At 33.2% G+C, this 21,759-nt stretch overlaps 1 protein-coding gene and 1 long non-coding RNA gene across 7 annotated transcripts in view; one reads left to right on the plus strand and one right to left on the minus strand.

The window, feature by feature from the left end:
* Window positions 1-21,759, minus strand: part of LOC106873279 (uncharacterized) — a 74,313-nt gene that overhangs the window by 4,826 nt on the left and 47,728 nt on the right. For 2 of the 6 annotated variants that reach the window (XM_089358898.1, XM_014920573.3), the window contains 7 exons: window positions 21,401-21,601; window positions 20,936-21,086; window positions 20,622-20,830; window positions 18,821-19,996; window positions 3,912-4,104; window positions 2,847-2,960; window positions 1,952-2,056 (listed from right to left, as the gene is read on the minus strand). In XM_089358898.1, coding sequence (XP_089215024.1) covers window positions 1,952-2,056; window positions 2,847-2,960; window positions 3,912-4,104; window positions 18,821-19,996; window positions 20,622-20,830; window positions 20,936-21,086; window positions 21,401-21,601 — 2,149 coding nt within the window. Of the gene's footprint in view, window positions 1-1,945; window positions 2,057-2,846; window positions 2,961-3,911; window positions 4,105-18,820; window positions 19,997-20,621; window positions 20,831-20,935; window positions 21,087-21,400; window positions 21,602-21,759 lie in introns of all 6 variants that reach the window. The other 4 variants (XM_014920575.3, XM_014920572.3, XM_089358995.1 and 1 more) reach the window with 2 other exon arrangements.
* On the plus strand, window positions 7,795-21,757 carry LOC128247350 (uncharacterized). The gene is made up of 3 exons (XR_016243715.1): window positions 7,795-8,464; window positions 20,634-20,869; window positions 21,412-21,757. It is a non-coding gene; the product is annotated as an uncharacterized LOC128247350 (long non-coding RNA).

Genomic DNA, 21,759 nt, shown 5'->3' on the forward strand with positions numbered 1-21,759 from the left:
ATTTCTTAACACCAGTTGTTTTACAAAGTGCATTGGGTACCAACTACATTGTCTTCACTCAAATGCCAGCCACTTTATCGAGTGTACTGGGTACATTTTAATGTAGTAGCAACACGAGAGGTTGCCATGTTCTTTGTGAGACTAAAAAGTCCTCTCTATGCAATGTTCTTCTCAAGGCAAATGTGACCAAAAGTGACAGAAGACAGTATCAAATATAAATATGATGGTGGTGGGGCAGTTTGATATGGAAGGAAGTTGGATAGAAAAACAGCATGAGCAACTCGATGGGACAGTGATAAAGATGTGTCATATTAAGAGAGAATGAGTGAGTGATAAACAGCAACAGAGATGGAAACAGTGGGAGATGTAAACAACATGGAAGGGAGAGAATGATAGCTAGTAGGTGATACAAGTGAGTATTAAAATATAGACAGATCTGAAGATATTCCTCATTAAATTAAGGTTTTCTATTTGTACTCTAGTACTTACAAATAAACTTTTGTTCACTTTGCATAACTCCCTTCTAATCAAATCTATACCATTTCAGTTCATGTTTTACTTTCCAAGTTTCTTTGAGTTAAATTTAACTTATTTTTTAGACTCATCAGATGCATTTCTGTTTTGATTATATTTAATTGAAGAAACCACTGCACATATATAGTTCTTTTGATGTATGAAGAATGCAATTCATTTTTGATATGCTGAGAAACTTTTTAAAATATGGGCAAAAGGAATGAAATATATTTTCAGTCATCTGAGTGCCATGCTTTTGAGTTTTTATCTCAACTAAAAGATTTCAGAGTAATTCATTATCAAAAACAAACCTAATTTTCGAAACTAATTTAGTTAGTGCATAATTACAATTTTATGTTAGAAAATTTTGAAAGAGTATCATACATAGGGGTGAAAAAAAAGATTCACAATATCTATAATGAAGTACAATAGAACTAAAATTTGGTGCAATAATGGCTGCATTGGCACAGCTATAACAAAACAAAAGAAACTTATACTTAAAAATGTGTATTTAACATGCAAGAAGAATGAAATAAGGAAGCACACACACACACATATATATATATATGCCAAAGAAGAGAGTAAATTTGCTATTAATCGCCATTGAAGAAGCAAACAGAACAGCTCATAATCACACATTCACAAGAACAGAGAAATACAATATCAAAAACTTCTCCAATACTTTATTGAACAAAAATAAGACAATAAAAAGTTTACAAAGAAAATATTTTACATATGCTATTTAAATAAGAACAACATCAAAATATAAATAGTTATACAAAAACCTGTAAAAACTCTTAACAGTAGCCTTATTCTCTTTTACTGGCTTCAGTACTGCCTTGAAGAATTTAGTTGATCAAATCTACCTCAGTACTTTCTCTTTTTGCCAAACTGCTTAGTTATGGGTTGTGTAAGCAGACCAACAGTGGTGGTTATGCAGCGAGAGACAAACACAGATATGTATATACATATATGATGGGCTTCTGTGCAGTTTCCATTTACTAAATTCAATCACAAGGCATTGATTGGTTTGGGACCATAGCCAAAGACACTTAACCCAAGGTGTCATATATGGGAATGAACTCAAAACTACACGGTTGTGAAGTGATGTTCTTAAACACACAACCAAGGATGTACCTATTCTACAAAAAATTTTAAAAGAAAGTTTATAAACTAAGTTTTAAAAATTCAGAAATAAAATACTTCTCAGAAAACATGACAAAAATAATGAAGCTACAGAAATATGATAGAAACAAATAATGAGATGTTGCATTCTTAGACAGACCAGTTGTGAAGACATCAATACTTGTGCAATTAATTAAGCAAAATATCACTTGCAGATGTGTATACACTGAGTTTATGAACAACAGAAGACATAGTATCAGGCAGAGTTAACAAGCAGGAGAAGACATAAATATACAAAAAAACTCACCCTCACCAGAAGGGTTGCCAGGGTGATGTAGATGAGGTTGCACACTGCTAGGTGGTGGTGGAGGGGGTGGGGGAGTTTGTACAGACTGCCTTTTACAATGCCATTTCGATTCTAAAAAGGTATTTGTGGAATACTGTCAACACTTGTTTTGATTATTCATAACAAAATAAAAATTATTACAATTCAGTTTCTTTAAAAGTAATAAAATTAATTTATATATAAAAAAAATTCTCTACCACCTTTGAAGCTTTCAATAAATGAACACTCAAAAAACAATTCTTGTTAACTTCAAAATGAAAGCAAAGTATCTTAATTACTTGAAAAACATTGTTAAAAAGAGGGAAAAGGTTTTTAACAAAAATTACAAAATTAAGGAACTATTCATTAAACTCACTACACAGTAAATTTGCAGCTTATACATTAACACATACAATAATTTCTGATTAAAAAAATTAGTTAAAAATGCCAACATGCATAGGAATCGATTGTTAATTTTAGCTTCCAAAGAAAAAATGGAGAGAATAATTTAAAAACTGAATTATTTAAATTAGGATGTCATATTAAACAAATTATGAACCAAACAGGTGCAAGTGACACACAACTTTTATTAAACTAACTTGTGACTCGCAACTATAAATTATTTGATATAGGGTAATTTCTTAATAACTTTTCCTTATAATATAGATAAGAAAAATAATGCTTAATATAAGAGAGACCCAATAATTTAGAAATAATTTAGAAAATACTCATAATGTTTTATCAATAATGTAAAATAAGCTACACTTGATTACATATCTTTCTGGAAATTCAAGTACTTAATTGTTGTCATGACCAATCAAAATAACATGTCTGATATAACAACTATAAATTTTCTATAAAATATTGAACTGAAAATTCATACCAGTTTTATTTTCCTCTTCATCGCTTTCTTCAAGACCAAATTCTTGCCGTAACCTTTCTGTGAGACTCATTGGTTTTTCTGTCCATCGTGACTCAGACTTTTTGTCTCGATGTTCTAATAGGAATAAAATTCAAGTAAAAGAAAATAATTTTTCACCAATCAAGAATTATTTTATTTCTGTAAAATAAGAAAATTAATACATGAACAATTCAAGTACAACTAATAGTGGCAGATTTTGAAATTTCTTGTGTACATGAAACACTTCCAATTGTAATGAAATTAGAGAAAATGACTAAATGAATTTCTATTTCAGTAAGAAATTTGATACTGGAAAATGAAAATATTTTATATGCAGTTAAAAAAAAACAAAACAAAACAAGAAAATCATTAACAAAACTGCCACACAGAATAGAGAAATCAATTGTATCTATTTTGGGGCTTCACCTGAGTCTCAGAGATGAAAAGTGATGGTTCTCCTAAGATTGATAAAATAAAATACCATTAGTAACACTGAGGTTCAGAAAATTAATACCTTCAACCCTTGTTAGCCCTTTCATTACCAACCGGGCTGAAACTGGCTCTAGCTCTGAGTACAAATGTCTTGTTTTCATAAGTTTTGAATTAAATTCTTCCACCAAACCTTAGTCATGATTTATGTTCCTAAAACTAGCTGAATGATAACTAAGCTATTTTATTAAATTCTTTGTTATATTTAAAGTAATTGAAATAAACACAGAGTATTTCAAAATAAATACAGTAACAAAAAGGTTAAACAAAGAAAATAATAAGTTGCTTTTTTAAAAATTTTGTTAATAAAAAAAAAAATGACTGCATTGTAAAATTTGATCAAATATCAAATTTCCTCATTAAATTTTCTTTAGTTACAAAATAGCAAATTTAACAAAATCTATCTTAAAACTTGCTTTGCAGACTATGTGAAAGAGCTTTGTATTTTAATCACTATTTCAGTTTTTTCAGGTTGTTACAACAAAATGGTCACTCATACAGGGAAACTGACTAAAATACATTTCAGAATTAGATTAACAAGAATAAATTGCAAAATACCTTTTACTTCTGATGACTCGTTTTCTTTTGCAGGACTAACAGGTTCAACAAATAAGGGGAGTACAGCTAATGTTGGAGCTTTATCAGCTGGAACTGGAGTTGATTTTGTTGAGACCTTGCCTTGTGAGTATGCAGAAGCAGCATTTGGATCTTTCTTCTCTTTTAACCTTTTACGATATTCTAGCAAGCTGACCTGATGAAAGAGTAAAGAGCATTAAAAAAAAAAAGCAAAAACATTAACCCCTGTCATTAAATCAACACTCAAAAAATGTAATCTATACAAAATGATATAAAAAATGTGTACATTTTAAACAACACCTGGAAAAATAAAGTACAGTTGGCTTTGTGATTTTTAACCAAAATTTACTCAACTGAAATTTTGTCAAAAATGAAACTAATAACTATATATTTCTGGAGAGAGAATAATTCTATTTACAATAAACAATATAGTGGAATGTTAGGGTGGTGACCAGTTGACAGAGAAACAAAGTTCTTATTTAGTCGAGTTTTGAAATTTTGAGTTGAAATTCCCAAGAATGTAACTTTATTATTCTATTCACAATTGATAAAATAATGTAATTCCGGGGTTGATTAAATCAATAATCTTCCCTCAAAGTTAGAAATGAGTAACACTGTGGAAAGCATTTTACCAAAAGTAAACATCACTGAATTATGACATGCTTATAAAATAATGGTAGTTGATTCAAATGCAAGTAGTAGCTGAAAATTCAAATTATTAATCTTCATTGTCAGAGCTTAATTTTTGAGACAAAATTCCCTAATGTTTCTACATTAAAAGAAAATGGCAGCCTTTTAATGAGATGCAAAATGAATATTTTTATGTAAAAAGGAGTCAAATCTCAAAACATAAGATGTATTAAAAATGTTTCATCTCTAAAGATGGTGTTAATAATTTGAAGAATTAAAATCTTATTAGCAACAACTCATCTGAGACACTTAATGAAAAACTTGATGTGCCTTTTTCTGTAGTGGCATGGACTACACTTTGTTAGACAGTATTCATCTCTAGCATCAAAATTACTAGCAACATTGCTTTGTAGTTGTGCACAAGCTTACTGGCTAAAGAGTTTGTCTTTTGTCTATGGTATATTTGTGGCAACAAATAACTCCGTAAATGAGTGAAACAAGGATTTCCCCACAAGAAAAAAATGTAACCAACAATGCTAGTGCTCACCAAACTAGACATAAAATGAATGTCTGATCAATCTCCCTAACTGTAAATGAGCATTTTGAGGTACTTCATTGTATATCAATGGGCAATATACAAATATTTATCTTGTCAACATTGTTTAAAGGTTGATTTTGCCATACATGCATGGCTCAGACAGAACTTGCTGAAGCAGGTTTTCTATGGCCAGATACCCTTCCTGTTGTGAAATCTCATGTTTTCAAGCAAGGTAATATTTCATCATGGCCAAACATGTTTTTCACAGAAGGTTGGAAACAAATGACTCTTACAACAATGAAAGAATATCTTCAATGTAAGTTGCAACAAGATATTGATGACAGGATGTGAAGGATTCTTTGTTTATTTTTTAAAAATTTCTTTTCAAATGATATTAACAACTTTTTATTCCATAGTACTGTATTGGGGTTAATACTCTTTTTCATAAGAAAGAAATCAGCTTTGGTCAGAGAAGGATGGTCTCTGCTATGTTGAAAGTGCAAGGAATAACATTATCCTTCAAAAAGTAGCATCAACTGAAGATATATATATATCTTATCTTCAGTTGATGCTCACTGTTATACAGAGAAAAATTAAAAAAAGAGTATGCATTCAAAATTTGGACTGCCACTTGTCCAGCCCTGATTGATTAGACATTCCATCTTGTCTCCCCACCCTTAAGCATAGTGCATCCTAGACAATTTAGGTGTCATTAAAAACAAAATGTCAGGATACGATGAGGGAAATTTGGTTGCTATTTCTAGCAAAATGAACAACCACATAAAAATTCCCTCATCAACAGTTGCTTTCGTAGCTGAAAAATTCATGAAAGGCAAAGAGAAATAATTTTCTTTAAACGTGTTAAAATCACTGAAGGGGTTGTGGAAATAGCATTTTCTTAAGAAAATGTTTTGACACCATATTCAAAATAATCATCTCAGATATAAGAAAACAATATTGAAATATTTACAAAATACAAACAGTTCTAGTTTAGAAAAAAAAAAATTGTTGGGCCACACAACTTCAAATAACATTCTAGCTGAAATTAACTTGAAATGTTTAAAATAGGTGAGCAAAATAAATGCTCTGAAGAAATTCTACAGATACAGCATGTGTGGCATAGCTATAGATGACTTTGTTGCCTCACAACTTCCAGAAAAATGGATACACTTTAATGAAACTTGAACAAATAATTGCTTAGATCCTATAGATTGAGTGTATGTAAATATTTGTTAGAAAAAAATTTTCTGAGGGATTGGGTAGAGGGACTTCGGAAAATTCAGACAACTTGACATTTTCCCCTTCAAAACTTTCAGGAAAATGGGTATTTTTTGATGAAATTTTATACAAATACCTTTCAAACGGTGCAGATTATGATTACAAATAAATTTGTTTGGCAAAAATTTTTTTTGGAAGGGGGCTGAGTTTCAGATCAGACGGCCCAAGTAGGAATTTCTGTTTCCCAATTGTTTTTACAGCAGTCTTCAAAATGATGGGAGGCATCATTTCATGAAAAAAATATTTGAAAATTTGATTTTTTTCCCCCACCCCTACCACTTCAATCCAGACCGATTTTCGCCAATTTTTTTTTTCACTATACACTTAAAATCCGTGAGACATTTTTGGTTAAAAAGAAATTTAATAATTTCAGAGGAAAATGTGTGATTTAAGGGAGATCTGGCTGTCGTTTCTAGCACATCCAAAGACCTCCCTCCTCGTTTCTTTCTTACTCTTACATCTGATGTTTTCATGCGAAGCCGTGTATGTGTGTGTAAGAAAGAAAAAAACAACATTTTCTAACAGAAAATTATGCTTTCAAAATAAATCATCTTTTACATCACTTATTAACATCACTGGGTAAATCCCAGCAATAATCTCAGGCTCTCCAATATTTTAGAATTATATAAACAGAAACAATCGGTGGCAGTGAGTGGAGCTAAATAAAATCATTGCATATTTGAGTGAGAAAAAAAATGAGGGCGGTTTTGCGATGTGCTAGAAACAACAGTCAAATCTCCCTGAAAAGATTAATTTTTTTTTTAACCGAAAAGGTTTCTCCCATGTTTTTTAAGTGCGTAGTAGAGGGGGAAGGCCCAAATCGGTCCGGACTGGGGCGGTGAGTGAGAGAAGAAAAAAAGAAAAAAAGATCAAAATTTTTTTCTTTTTTCGTAAAAAGATGCTTCCCATCATTCCGAAGACTGTGCTGAAAAACAAAAAGGGAAAAAAATCCCCGTCAAAACGGAGAAATTCCAACTTATGTGGGTCGTCTGATCCGAAATTTCGTTTGCCAGAAAGTCTTCCCTCAGCCCTCCACTTTCAAAATATTTTGCCTACAAATGTCTTTGTAATCGTAATCTACAGCGTTTGAAAGATATTTGTATAAAATTCCATTAAAAAATATCCATTTTCCTGAAAGTTATGAGGGGGGAAAGGGTCGTGTGAATTTTCCGAAACTCCTCTCCCCAAACTCTCGGAATTCTTTTCCCCAAATAAATCTTTAAATACACTCAATCAACAGGATCTAAGTGATTATTTGTTGAAAGTTTCATTAAAAAGTATCAATTTTTCTGGAAATTACAAAGTAACAAAGTTGGTGGAGTATATACATTTGTAGTTATGCCGCGTGCGCAAGGATTTCTAACAAAAATATATTCCATCTGCACTGAGCCATCTAACAAACATCCTGTTACACGTATCATTGGTAGAGAGTGATGAGATGGGAGAAGGAAAGGAAATTGTGAGGTTAAATGCAATTTAACGAAGAATTACCGCAATTTAATGGGAATTTTATACCAGTTGCTGATTTCTATAAAATATTTCCCCCAAACAATCCGATGCTTTACAAAAGTAAAATAACTAAGTTGGTTTACTGTATGAAAAAAGTTTCAGTCAAATACTTTGTTCCGAAAATGAAGAATTTCTAAAGGTAAATTTTATTTGTATACTCATAAATACAATTTTTATCGAGACATCATTATAGGTAATTTTGTATTCTATTATTACTGAGCGTGTGCGTGAGAGACTTAGAGAGAGAGACAGACAGAGAGAAAGAGGGAGAGATAACAACACGTGGCTGAAAAATACCTACCACAAACTCCAATAACGCGATAGCGTGCCAGCGGTACTCTACGTAGTCGCTCGAGCTACCAGATGCAGATCTCCCTCTCAAATCACATATTAACGTCTTAAGAAAAGGACTTATTGGATAACGTAGTTTAAAATACATTATGACGGATTCAAAGACGATGTGATCATGATTGGAATACCTTTGGTTACCCTGACCTCGGGCGGAACAACGTGATCGAAGCAGTACATAAATGGATACTTAAGGGAACTCATCAATTACAACTAGAATGACAGAAACCAGGTAACGTAAGAGGCAATTTATTTCTTTTTAAAGGAATTCTGTGTCTATAGGAAAATAGATTGTTTTTGTTTTTCATTCTGGCTTCTAACCACCACCACACGCGAATCAATCGTTGAAAATGACATGATGTAATTATTTTCACCATCTTCCTTAAGACACAGGGGAATGTTTTCTGAAGTTTCACGAAAACTGAAAATGTACAACTTTATAGTTCATTTCCAAAAGTGTCTGAAGACAATGCATAGATTTGTCTTTTTTGAGAACTACCCTAAAATTGTGGGGTAGTTCTTAGGGTATTGTTGTTTTAATAAACACACACATTATATATATATATATATATATATATATATATATATATATATATATATAATGTATGTATATTGATTGAATAATGATTGTCAAGCGTTTGTGTAAACTTCAACCCCATCCCCGTAACAATCAGAAAAAATACACGTGATCGCCGTTGGTAACGACGACCGAAAAGTTACATGGAGAAATAAGGAGAACAAGGGACATAACTGATATCATAAGCGATCAAAATTTGGACAAAAATCTGCAAAGAAATATGAGAATGTTAGCTGAGAAATATAACAGCTGTGCGGCAATAACCGTTATGTCAGTAACCCTGTTTTTATACTGCATGTCATTAACCAAACACGTGCATATCTACATATGGAAAAGGTCAAGTGAACGTATCAGCTACTGCAAAATTTGTGATCTAGTTCAGTACTAACGTTTGTTTATATTTAAAAGAAATGTGTGAATGCAAAAACAAATGGTATGACTGATTATTTTTCATAGTAGGTATTACCTAGAAAAATATGTGAAGATAAATTTTCATTTTCCAACAAAGTTTTTTTCCTATATAGTCGCCCGACTTGCTGGAAGTAGAAGTCTTAACCCTCCCACCCTTTCTACATACACTAATCTTTGAGCAGAAAACAAAAACCACGGATCTGCTGGATCGAGACTGAGTTTGAGCTATACAAGAACAAAGAGAAAGAAAAAGGGCATGGAATTGGGTAGATCCCCACTATTTTTATTTTTTATTTTTAATATTCTTAACGGAAATTATGATTCTGAAAACACTTTTTATATTTTTGTTTCCTAACTCCGTGCACTTTTCCTTTCACCAATAAATGCTTTGTGCCTATTCATATTTTAAAGCTTTCAAAAAAAAAAAAAAAAAAAAGGTCAATATAAAGATCCTCACCCGGGGGAAAAAAAAAAAAGATTAACCAGCCTGGTGGGTGTTAACAAGTGTGTGGAAAACAAATATAAAAAAAGAAAGAAAATGCGCGCTGACGACCCTGGGGGTGAGGAGGGGACTTTCGGAAAAGTCACAAGATCCGATTTTTCTGTCATAAATTCTGGTAAAATGGATATATATTGATTTTTTTTTACGGAGGTTATGGAAGATCCGATTCTGAAAAACAATTTTTCAAAAATCACATTTTCGAAATTTCATTATGTAATCGCAGTTTAGTGAGGTTTGGCTGTTATTTCTAGCATGTGGATAGCCGGCTTGAAGGCCAGAGGGTATATACTTTTTTTTTTTTTTAATTTTACGGACAAATGTCTTTCAGAATCGTAATCTTCGTATTTTTCTATGTATTTCGAGAGAGAGAGAAAAAAAAAAAAACCCCGGAAAAAGTGAAAAATGAAAGGAGAGAGAGAGAAAGAGAATTGAAATTTTGAAAATGCGATTTTTGAAAAAGATTTTTCATAATCGGATCCTCCATAACCAAAAACGTGGGATTCCGTAAAAAAATAAAAAATAAAAAATCAATATCCATTTTACCCGAATTTATGACGGGAAAACCGGATCTTGTGAATTTTCCGAAAGTCCCCTCCCCACCCCTAAGGCAGTCAGCGCGCATTTTTTCTCATATTCGTTTTCTACACACTTGTCAACACCCCCAGGCTGGTTAAAAAGACCAGCCTTTCCTTCATTCACTAACTCATGTAAGCAGTGCGGGCTGGACATGGACCGCACCCCTTTTCGGTCCTTTTCTACAGAAACCCACTTTTTCGACTGCGGAGATTACGAGTCTGCAAAAAAATCGGCATTTCAAAATTTTAATCCCACAATTTTGAAACTGCCGATTTTGTTTTTGCAGATTCGGAATCCCTGCAGTCAAAAAGGTGGGTTTCTATAGGAAGAAACCCCCTCCCCCCCAAAACGCGAAAGCAGATGCGGCCCATGTTGTTTACCTCCGCCCTAGGGTGCTTAAATGAATATTAATTCAACCTCAGTACTTGACTGGTAATTATTTTATCGACACCGGAATAAAGAAAAGTAAAGAACTAAATTACTGTAGGCATTTTCTCTGGCACTCCCAAACGGTAAATGCGAGGAGTGTAGAAAAACAGTAAAGGTTACGCGAAATACCGAATGCTCTTAAATACCACAGCTTCATACACAGACAGAATGATGTCGGGATTCACACACACAATATTAAATATTTATGGAATCGCATGACAAGAAAATTCAAAACAATATGTGGTACTTGAGATTCAGTTGTACATTATCGAATTTCTGTGACCGGGAAATTAATCTAAGTGCCTTTTTACCTCACCTTTAGTAAATGTAAGTAAATTTCTTAGCTATCGTTTTGGTATTTATTTCTCGTGTCCTCCAAATAACTCTGGGCGTCTCTATTTTTACCTTACAAGCAAATATGTATTGTTTTATAAATTTAATTGTACAGTATGTCATTTGCGTTTGCGGTCCAGATGGACTATATGTAATCTGAACCTTTCCCCACTTATTATTATTTTTTTTTTTTACGGAATCCTACGTTTTAGGCTATGGAGATTCCGATTCTGAAATTTTTTTTTCAAAAATCTCAATTTCAAAATCAAACCCTAACCCTAACCCTAACACTAGTTTTGTGAGATTTGGTTGTTTATTGCTTGTGCACATATACATACATGTTGTTTCTAAATACAATATGCATTACTAACAAAATATCGAAACCCATTATTACCAATTTAATATTGAACATTTCCAACATTCATTCTTCGTTCAAACAATTTTTTTTTTCAGAATCGGAATCTACATAGCCTAAAACGTGGGATTCCGTAAAAAAAAATTAATAAATAAGGGGTGGGGAAAGGTTCAGATTACATATAGTCCGTCACTACCGCATTTGCATCCACACTAAATTAATGTGTATGTATGTATATGTGTGTATACATGCATGCCCGCACGCACATTCTTGTTGTTCGGTATGTTGAGAGAATATTGAATTTTATAACGCATCAAAACCAAAACAACTTGATGAACGAAGAATGAATGTTGGAAATGTTCAATATTAAATTGGTAATAATGGGTTTCGATATTTTGTTAGTAATGCATATTGTATTTAGAAACAACATGTATGTATATGTGCACAAGCAATAAACACGAAACAGATTTTATCGTGTTCCTGGAAAAAAGGATTTTCAATCACTTTTATATTATAAACAGCAATGAAAAATAACGAATATGAAAACAACAAAATGTTAAGCGTAGGTATAAATGAATATAAATTGGCGTAGTACCCTGAGGAATGCGAAATGATTCTCTGAAAAACGTATTCCATTTATACCCTGGTCATTTAAAAAAAAGCCCCTACAAGGTAATAATTTGATTTAATATTTTAATGTGGGCATTGTGGAAAAAACAATTGAATACAAAAAGTTTCACTCCTTTCTCTTTTAATCAGTGATCCATTTAGTTTTGCTGAAAGATAAAGCCTGCAATACTGCTTATGGCAGAGAAAATTACCTATTACTCGGTATTCGTGTGTTTACAAATAATTGTTTCAAATGTTGGCACATGGTCAACAATTTTAGAGAGGACGTCAGTCGATCACGTCGACCCCAGGGTTTAACTGGTACTTATTTTATAGATTCCGAAAGGATTAAAGACAAAGTCGACCTCGGCAAAATTTGAACTTAGAATGTAAAAAGTCAGATTTTGCTAGATCCACTAACGATTTTGCCGCTTTAATGTTTACAAATAATTCCATTTCCTATCAAAAATTGGACAAGGTATATAGTTACACCCCTTTAATTGTGGGTAAAAGTAGGCGAAGCGCTTTTCCAAGCCTCTGGGTTAAATAAGAACTGGGGAAATTTAATCAGCTGTTCCTTCTCTTCAAATATATGGTATTGTGTTTATAAGAGAAATAATAATTATTATTCTAAGCTCTTGTACTTTGCTCTGTATCCACACGAGCCAGTTAAGCAGACGACTGATACCATTCTTTATGGTATATCTCTGAACATCCTTTACAACTCAAGTAGTTCATGTGCAGCTGCTAAAAATGCTGCCTACAACACTTGAAGAAGGTTACCTACCATTGCAACAATTTGGAAAATGCGTGATATGGACCAATTATACTAGTCAACAAGAGTATGATAGATATAGCAATTATGAATATGAAGGCAGGAGAAAGCTTCTGGCTCAATAGAAATCATTGCTGAGATACTTAAAAGATCTGGTAGAAGATTTGACCTAGTCACCCAACAGTTAACTAGGTTGTACAGGAATGAGTTATACACGACAGAATTACAAACTTCAGTCCTATCCAGCAGGAAATAGATAGGACATGACTCCTGTCAGATAAATAGCCTTGATTCATATGTAGGAAAGTTGCTGGCAGGAATTCCATATAGTGTACCCAGTGCAAGCTTAGGCACATGAGGTGCATTGGAATCACAAGAAAGTAACCTTTGTATGTAAATGTGCACAAGCAATAAACACTAAAGGCACATGGAAAATAGATTTTTTCAAATATCCAGGAAATTCAGAAGTAGTAGATAATTTCTGTTACTTAGGTGACTATATTAGTGAAGGAGGATGTTCTGAAAGTATAGTCCACTAGAATAGATTTGGTCGGAGTTCAGAGAGCTATTACCTTTATTGGTAATAGCTCTCTGAATGGAAGGCAGATTGTATGATGCTTGTCCTAAAGGCAAAGACTAGAAAGGGATGGAGCCAGTATGTTCTGTTGGATGTGCAACATCAGTGTGTGAGTGCAAATAAGAGGAATCAAATGTAATGTTGGCTCCAAACAGGTGATTAGGGATATTCTGTACTTGAGAAAACCCATCTATCTCACCCTACACCCAATCTGTTGCTATCAAGCCTTTTGTCTTCCTAACACCCATCTACCCCCACTCTTCTAACTATGGCATTACTCAGCTGCAGCATTCATGAGTAGGTTATGCACATATTTCATCTCTTTTTGAGCAGTCATCTAATCTGCATATCCTTAGACCCATCCCTCATTCTCAATATTATTCCTTCCTACTTTATTTTTACTGATCACCCATCACTTCCTCTCCTTGACGCTACATCTTAGAGCTACCATACTCTCTCTTAACTGCTATCACCCATCATTCTCTCATATCTACCACTGCTGGCCTCTCTCCACCTTCATCTCCATTCACTATAACCACTCCCATGTACTGCTGACACTGTACATATCTCACCCCCCCATACACACATATTGCACTTCAACTCTATTTTCTGATCTCCACCCATCCTGTACTACCATTTCTTTCACCCTCACCACACCATACAATATTTACCACCAACTACTCCTCCATCTCTAACCTGTCACTCTCCTTTCACACTTCCTGATTCTTGGTCCATATTCTCTCATTTTGTATCTTGAGAATATGTTCTGATATCTGGCCACCACTACCTTCTCTCCAGCTATCTGCACCCACTCTTATATAATGCAAGGTAGCCATGTATCTCCTATATATCAAGACATGTATGCTTGTCCCTCTATCATATTTTACCCTCTCAACACCTGGCATTAAGCCACTTTCTCTACTCCAACAATTTGTTGTCTTGAGTTACTTGGCAACCTCAAAAATGTTGGTACCATAGAAAAAAAAAGCATCCTATAAAGTGGTCAGTATTAAGAAGGGCATCCAGTCAAGGAAATTATGGCATAACAGACATTGGAGTTTAATGCAGTCCTCTGGCTTGTTGGATCCTTTCAAACTAACTATGCTAACATGGAAAATGAACATTAAATGATGATGAGTACACACTATTCAAGATATGTTTAAAAAATTTTCAAGAACAAGGGACTATGTATATTTATTGTGTTAGTGGCTGATCTATACGTGTCATCATTATCATCATTTTATTGTCTACTTTCCCATGCTTGCATGGGTCAGACGAAACTAAATCGGAGCAGAAATTTTTTTACAGGTGGCTGCTTTTTCTGACAACCCTCAACAACTCATTTCTAACCAAGATAATATCGAACAACATAACACAAACATGATTATACAGAGAAATGAAAACAAATGACACTTTGAATGCACCTTTTGTTTATAATCAGCAAACATACAAGATGAAATGAAATATGAATCCATGTATACACACACCACACAGATTTCTTTCACCAAATCCACTCACAAAGCTTTGGTCAGCTACCCAAGGTGCCATGCAGTGGGGCTGAACCTGAAACCATATGGTTAGGAAGTAAACTTACCAACCACAATGCCATGCCTGCACTGCACTTAGTCCGTAACATTTATGTAGACTTGAGCAAATACAATTATAATTACTACGTCTACTTCTGCTAAATTAAAGATCTTGACAAACTGAACATAAATTAGACTTATTCTATTTTTGCATAGCTACCACTTACGAGACATGAGTTTATTTCCTCTACTTAACAACAAAGTGTCATCCTTTATATAACTCGGTCAAGTACTACATTTTTCTGTCATTCAGATATAGAAAGACAGACACTAAGAAAACCATCTTTACTTCCATAATTACTTTATTCAAAGAGTTCTGATTTATATGATCCTCACCCTATTTGGTTCTTTGAATATTCACAAACTTTCTACAGAATACTTCTTGGCAAGATATGGATTTCTATCTTTAGAATAAGAGGCAATGCATTAGTTACATTTACCAGAACACTTGTTGAACCACAAACAACTTATCGTTTTGAGACCACAAGTTAATTTGTTGCTGAGAGCAGATAATTCTACCTTGCAGCTGACAACTTATAGGTCTTTCAAAGGTTGGATGATAAGAAAATTGTATCTTCTCTTTATAATAAATGGTGTATGAGAATGCAAATAAGATGAAAAGTGAAAGTTCAGTAAACAAATGTGCACAATAAATGGCTCATTTCATTCTTTGAGAAAAAGTTAGTTGGAATAGCATCAGAGAAGACTGCTTAATTCCTTGGATTTGTTTGTTCATTTTATGCCCATTTTTCCATTCAAGAATAGGTTACATGAGTACATATTATTGAAGCATTGTTTATAGCCAAATGTTCTTCCAGTTGCTAATTCTTACCTGTTTTCAACTAAGGGATATTTTATTCCACTTATCTTTGAATGTGCAGAGCCAGCAATGAGAATGACAACAAATTTCAGTGCTTGTAGCTAAGTGCTTTTTCATGCAACATACTGAATACAAAAATTCAGTCACACATTTCCTTCTATGGGATTTACTAATGAGCCATTGATTGGCCTGGAACTTACAGGCATAAGGTGCCATGCAGTGAGACTGAACTCAAAAAGCATACTTCACTACACAGTCAGGTCTGCTGGGACTGAGAAGGGCAATGCTTATGATACTTTATAGGGACTTTAAAGCATGTCGGAGGAAATTCTAAGACAGGAAACCTGAATGCTTGCAACAATATATTCTACTAAAGGTTTCTGGAGGCCAGGTGATGGTGTAAACCGAAGCAACATGTTAAGTCTCCTGACTATTATATTTGTAGAAATATTTAGAAAAAGTGCCTTTCAATAGAAAGCTTGTTTTATTGGCAATGTGTAGCAGGTTTTTGTAAAGTCTTAACTTAATTAGCCACTGTCAACTCACTTAAAAACTCCAGTTGTTATTTCCTTTACAGTGAATTCTTTTAGCTAAGTAAAAACCGAAATGTAACAAGCTTCAAACAAGTGCTAATTTTCTGATCCACACAGTTTAGGAGTTAGATGTTATTCTGAACTACAATCAGTTTGGTTTTGAAAGAAAATACAAATTCTCATTTGTACATTTAGTATATACATATAAAAAATACTGAATAAAAAAAAACAACAACAACAAAAAAAACCCAAACTGAAATATAAATAACAGTGTTGGCTAAGTTATACAGTGTTCATGGAGATATCATTCCACTTGGGTTTCTCAATGTATCTGTGCAGCATTTTTTGAAACCCTCACAACTTGATATGTCAATTGTAGCTTAAAAAGTATTCACTATCCCAATTATTGGGAAAATGTGGATTTTTAGCTCAAATTAAAAAGTTTTATTGCACTAATAAATATAATTTAGGAATAGTTGATGGCTACAATTTTTATGCAAGATAAAAAATAGGGTTTCAATTCTTTAGGCAACTGAAGATATAAAGTATAAAGATTGCACCCCTGGATTGATCAATGTAAAGGAGTGAAAGTCTTTTGACTAAAAGATGTTGCAGGGATAAAAACAGATTTTCAAAGGATGTCTGAATTAGGGATTTTGATCTGAGCAAGATATCCATATAATAGCAGAAAGGTATAAACTCTGTTGATGTTAGTTTCAAATGATGTTGAAGCTATCAAAATATAAATTAGGAGTTATGTCCTTGTAACAAACTGCACTGAAAGGTTTCTGAAATAGTGCTGCAATCTTTAATCTCACAGGGACCATTTATTTGTATAACAAGAGAGTCAAAAGAGACTTGGATAAGCTAAATAATTTTGATGAAGAAAGTATTAGTACTTTTTATACTTCAGAGGTGGTCAAACGACTTTCATTATACATTTAGATCAATTTTACTGTATTTTGACAAATATTAACTCCAGAAATATCGGAATGAATGAAATATGAGTAAAACAGCATAGCAACTGAGAACAATGGATTTCATAACACATATGCAATTATATCTGAATGCTTATTTTCACTTAACCATTTCATCACCACATCTCTATTGAAGTATAGATATTGTTTTTAATTTTCAAAATTTGTCAAGAATTTGGAAGAATTTCATAAAATAATTAAATTTTTAATTATTAAAATAGTTTGGAAAGTAATTTAATGGAAAGATTTTTAAAAATGATGTAAGGTTTTTAATTTAAATATGAACAATTTAAAATCAGAACTGGAGGTGTTCTCTAGTGGGTTGGTATTAAAAAGATCAAAAAAATGTATTAAAAAAAACTTATGTCAAGAAGCATAGAATATTGGACAAGTTAGAAAATAAACATATTGTGAAAAAAAATTTGTCTAAGATACAGAAAATATGTAAAATAAACTGAAATATTAAATAATTAGAGGGAAATATTTTACATTTTATTAAATAATTGTTTCTAAGAGAGGCGCACAACCTGAAATTCACGAGAGGAAGTTAGTTGATAAAATTGACCTCAGTACTTAACAGGTACTTCATCAAATCTGGAGGGATGAAAAAGCAATGTTGAACTTGGAATTAAAAGAGCTTGAACAAATACAACCAAGTATTTTGTCTGCTGCTCAAACAATATGTACTTACGCACAAACACACACACACTCACTCTCTCTCTCTCTCTCTCAAAATCCACTTATCCAAATAATTTATTTGATTAATCAAAATATATAAAAAAACCAACAGCTTACAACTAATATACAGGAACAGATTGAGCAGTCTTAATCCATTTGTATGTTGAAACATTATGCATGCACAGTGGGTGCTATCAAAAGCTAGGACAACAACAGCATCTTACGACGAAGGGGCAATTGTCAGCATGTTTAATTCTTAAACTTTAATACTTCAGGGACTGGTTGATAGCATTTTGAAAAATGCTATCTACCTTTCATTCTGATCTACTATATTTGAAATGTAGGTTGAACAAAATCATATTAATAACTTGAGACTAAGGATGAAAAAAATACCCTAAAACATTGTTGCTCTTAGTTTAATGACCAAGAAATAAAGTATCCCACTTAACAGACAGGATCCATCTTTAATGTTTTCATCAAAACTACAATATTAAATGTCATTGGTATAATTCTATTTCCTCTTCTTGGAACATATCACAACTGATAATTGATTTTATAATTACAAGTAAAAACACAAAGTAACAAGATGTGTATTTCATGAGACAAATACACAGAAAATGAGATATCAGAAATATATTTGAATCCCTGAGGAATACCAAATTTAAATTTGGCTGTCAGCTGCAATGGAAGTGTATGCTATAAGGGATGTTGGGTTATAGTTGCACTACTTACCAGGTACATATACAGTGATTAATGATAAAATAGCACCATGATCAATTAAACAATTTTATATAGAAATTTGTAAAAAAATAAAGGGCTAATGGCTGCATAGGTTTTGCCCAAAACTCACCTTTTTCTTTGAAGGAGCTTTTGTAGGTAGAGAGGATTCTAGAATTAAATTGGGTGCAGGAACAGTAGGTAGTACAGTATTTATTAATGTATCTATCTCTACTGGTGCTGGAAGTTGTCCATAATTGGCAACATTTGTAGAAGTATCCATTTCCACTTCATTGCGAATAGAATTTTCTTTTTCTGTAACAGATATTCTAACACTAGTACACAAATCAGATTGTAGGTGTGTTGCACATGAAGTGTTCTGGTGGTGAGTTTCTCTGATTTTAGAGTCTATACTCTCACCAACACTAACTACATCACTGGCTTGATTTCTGCCATCTTTACCCGCTTGTGGGGAAAATTGACAAGAGTCTCGTCGAACAGGCAGCACACTGCATTCGGACTTGGGTACCTCTTTTTCTAATGAAAAATGTATATTTGTTCCACTATCACATGTTGGGGTTTCAGCATGATCAACAGAATTTTCAAGTACATGTTTTTGTGAGTATTCAGAAGATTTTACCTCATTAATACTAGAAATTTTATCATCACAGGTCTCTTGAATTTTTTCCTTTTTAATTTCAAAGGGATGAATGTCTGATGAATTCTCTTTTTGTTTTTTAAATACATTAGAAAAGTTTGTGAAAACAGGTTGGACAGCAAGAGAGTTAGATGCCATTGCTTCTGAATGCTTTATTTCTCCTTCAACATGATCCTTTAAAGAATCATGAAATAATGTAGTCCATGTAGAATTTTCTGAAAGAGGTTTAGTATTTGTAAGCTCTTTTGTTTCACATGCAATTTCTTCTTTTATAGAATTTTGTTCAAAATGGTTGGCACTATCAAGAGTGTCTGGGTTTTGATGTTCTGTAGTTTCACTTGCATCCAGTGTTTCGTCATCTTCACATTCAGATTTTACATGATCAGCAGTCATTGATTGTAGAGTTGTTACTTGTGACAAAAGATTTGTTCTAGAATTACAAGATGATACATCAACTGCACTGCATTGTTCTGCAGCAGCAGCTAAACTCTCCAATCCTTCAGGCCCACTTGTCTCTTCACTGTCAGATATTCCTCGAGTAGAATCACTGTAAGGTGGTGGTTGGGATTCACATGTATCACTTTCTATTAAGTCCCTGAGTTCTGATCCCATTCCAGAATAGTTAGCTTCAGCTGAGATCAATTTGTATTTCTGGAAAGACGATAAAGTAAAGTAAAAAAAATTATCAATGAAAAAAATAATTCTTAAATGTTCTACTGTTAAAATATAATGTAATTATATTTAGAAACTTACAAAATGTTAATTAAATATGTAATGCTTGACATCATTGTTTTACATACCCTTTCCATGTTGGTATGGATTGACCACTTGGTCCAGTAAATAAATGTTGGGATGTGTACATTATTTACATTTGACAGATATTTGTCCTCATCTTGTTGTTAACAATGTTTCAGCTGATGTACTCTTTAGCCTTCATCAGGTGTCCTGGGGGAATTCCTAAGGTATTTTTCCAATATTATTATTATTGAGGTCACTGCTTGGAATTGATCTCGGAATTTTGGTGTTAGTAGCCAGTGCTCTTAACTACTACGCCATATGGCGTAGTGGTTAAGAGCGTGGGTTACTAACCCCAAGATTCCGAGTTCGATTCCATGTAGTGACCTAAATAATATCGGAAAAATACCTTAGGATAAGAACCCAGGTTCGAAATTCCCCCAGGACACCTGAAATACCCGTCAAATGTAAATAATGTACATAATTTCTCATCTTTCAAATATAGAACTATTGGAATGTGTGTTAACATTTAAATAATTACCTCTAAATGCAGATCTTCTGGTGGTGATTTTAATTGATGACTTGACTTAATATCAGAATCTTCAAAGCTTATTGAGTGAGCAGATGTCGACGGTACATCGAGGTTAGATGTCTGTGATGGTGAGGATGTGGACGGAGTAGACATGAGTGGCTGATCTGATGACAGAGACTCTCTAGCTAACCTTCGTTTCTTCAGTGGAGTGACAAAATCTGCAGTACAAAGTTGATTTTTGTGTTGTCAACAAACAGGTAAAAATCAGAAATATTTTATTGCTTTGTTTATATTTTTTGTTAATTAGAATAAAGGTATTTTACCTGCTTGAGGAGAAGCTCCAGGACTTGGCATGGAGGCAACAGCATTTGGACTTGCCACATCACAGACTACAGAATTGATGGGTTGAGGGGAGTCCTTGCCACTGTCCATGCCAGTAGGACCAGTCTCATGCATAGCTTGACGAAGCCAACGCTAAAAAAATGAAAACAAAAAATGTCAATTTAATTTTTAGGTTCCCATGTTCACACATACTCAAGAAAATTAAAACCTTTATTTTCTCCAAACAAATAGCATTAATTTTACAGGTAAATCAAGAACTGCTAATAAAGAGTTAGATGTTGAGTAAGATTTGTCTTTACTTTGATCAATACTGAAGCAATCAACTCAACTTATTTATTTTAATCACTTTTGCTTTGAGTTGACACACACACTCCTTGTACAATAAAATCATGAGGCAGTATTTTAGTAAAAACTTCACCCCATCATTATTAATTACATTTGCTTACTTTTTTAGCAGATCCAACACTTGAGTCCATTTTACCAGAAACTGAAATGTGACTCATTCTCCGATGAAGATGCTCCAATGAGCTACGTGGACTATGGAAGCAAGTAACAAATGCAGTTTCTTCTATGTTGACCTCCAATGGTTCTGTTTTGGTAGCTGGTAATACTGTTTTCGTATCTTTGCCTTCTAGCCATTCACTCATCTAAATAAAATAAATAAATGAATAATAAAATCTATGTTTGGAAAAGTTTATTTAAAATTTCTTACTTAAATACATAACTGAATAAAGGAACACAAAAATGTTTGGAAAATATTTGGTGTCAAATTTTCATTTTATAAAATTAAATCATAAAAATAACA

Source organism: Octopus bimaculoides, chromosome 1, assembly GCF_046866305.1.
Source record: "Octopus bimaculoides isolate indiv1 chromosome 1, ASM4686630v1, whole genome shotgun sequence".
Taxonomy (NCBI): Eukaryota; Metazoa; Mollusca; class Cephalopoda; order Octopoda; family Octopodidae; genus Octopus; species Octopus bimaculoides.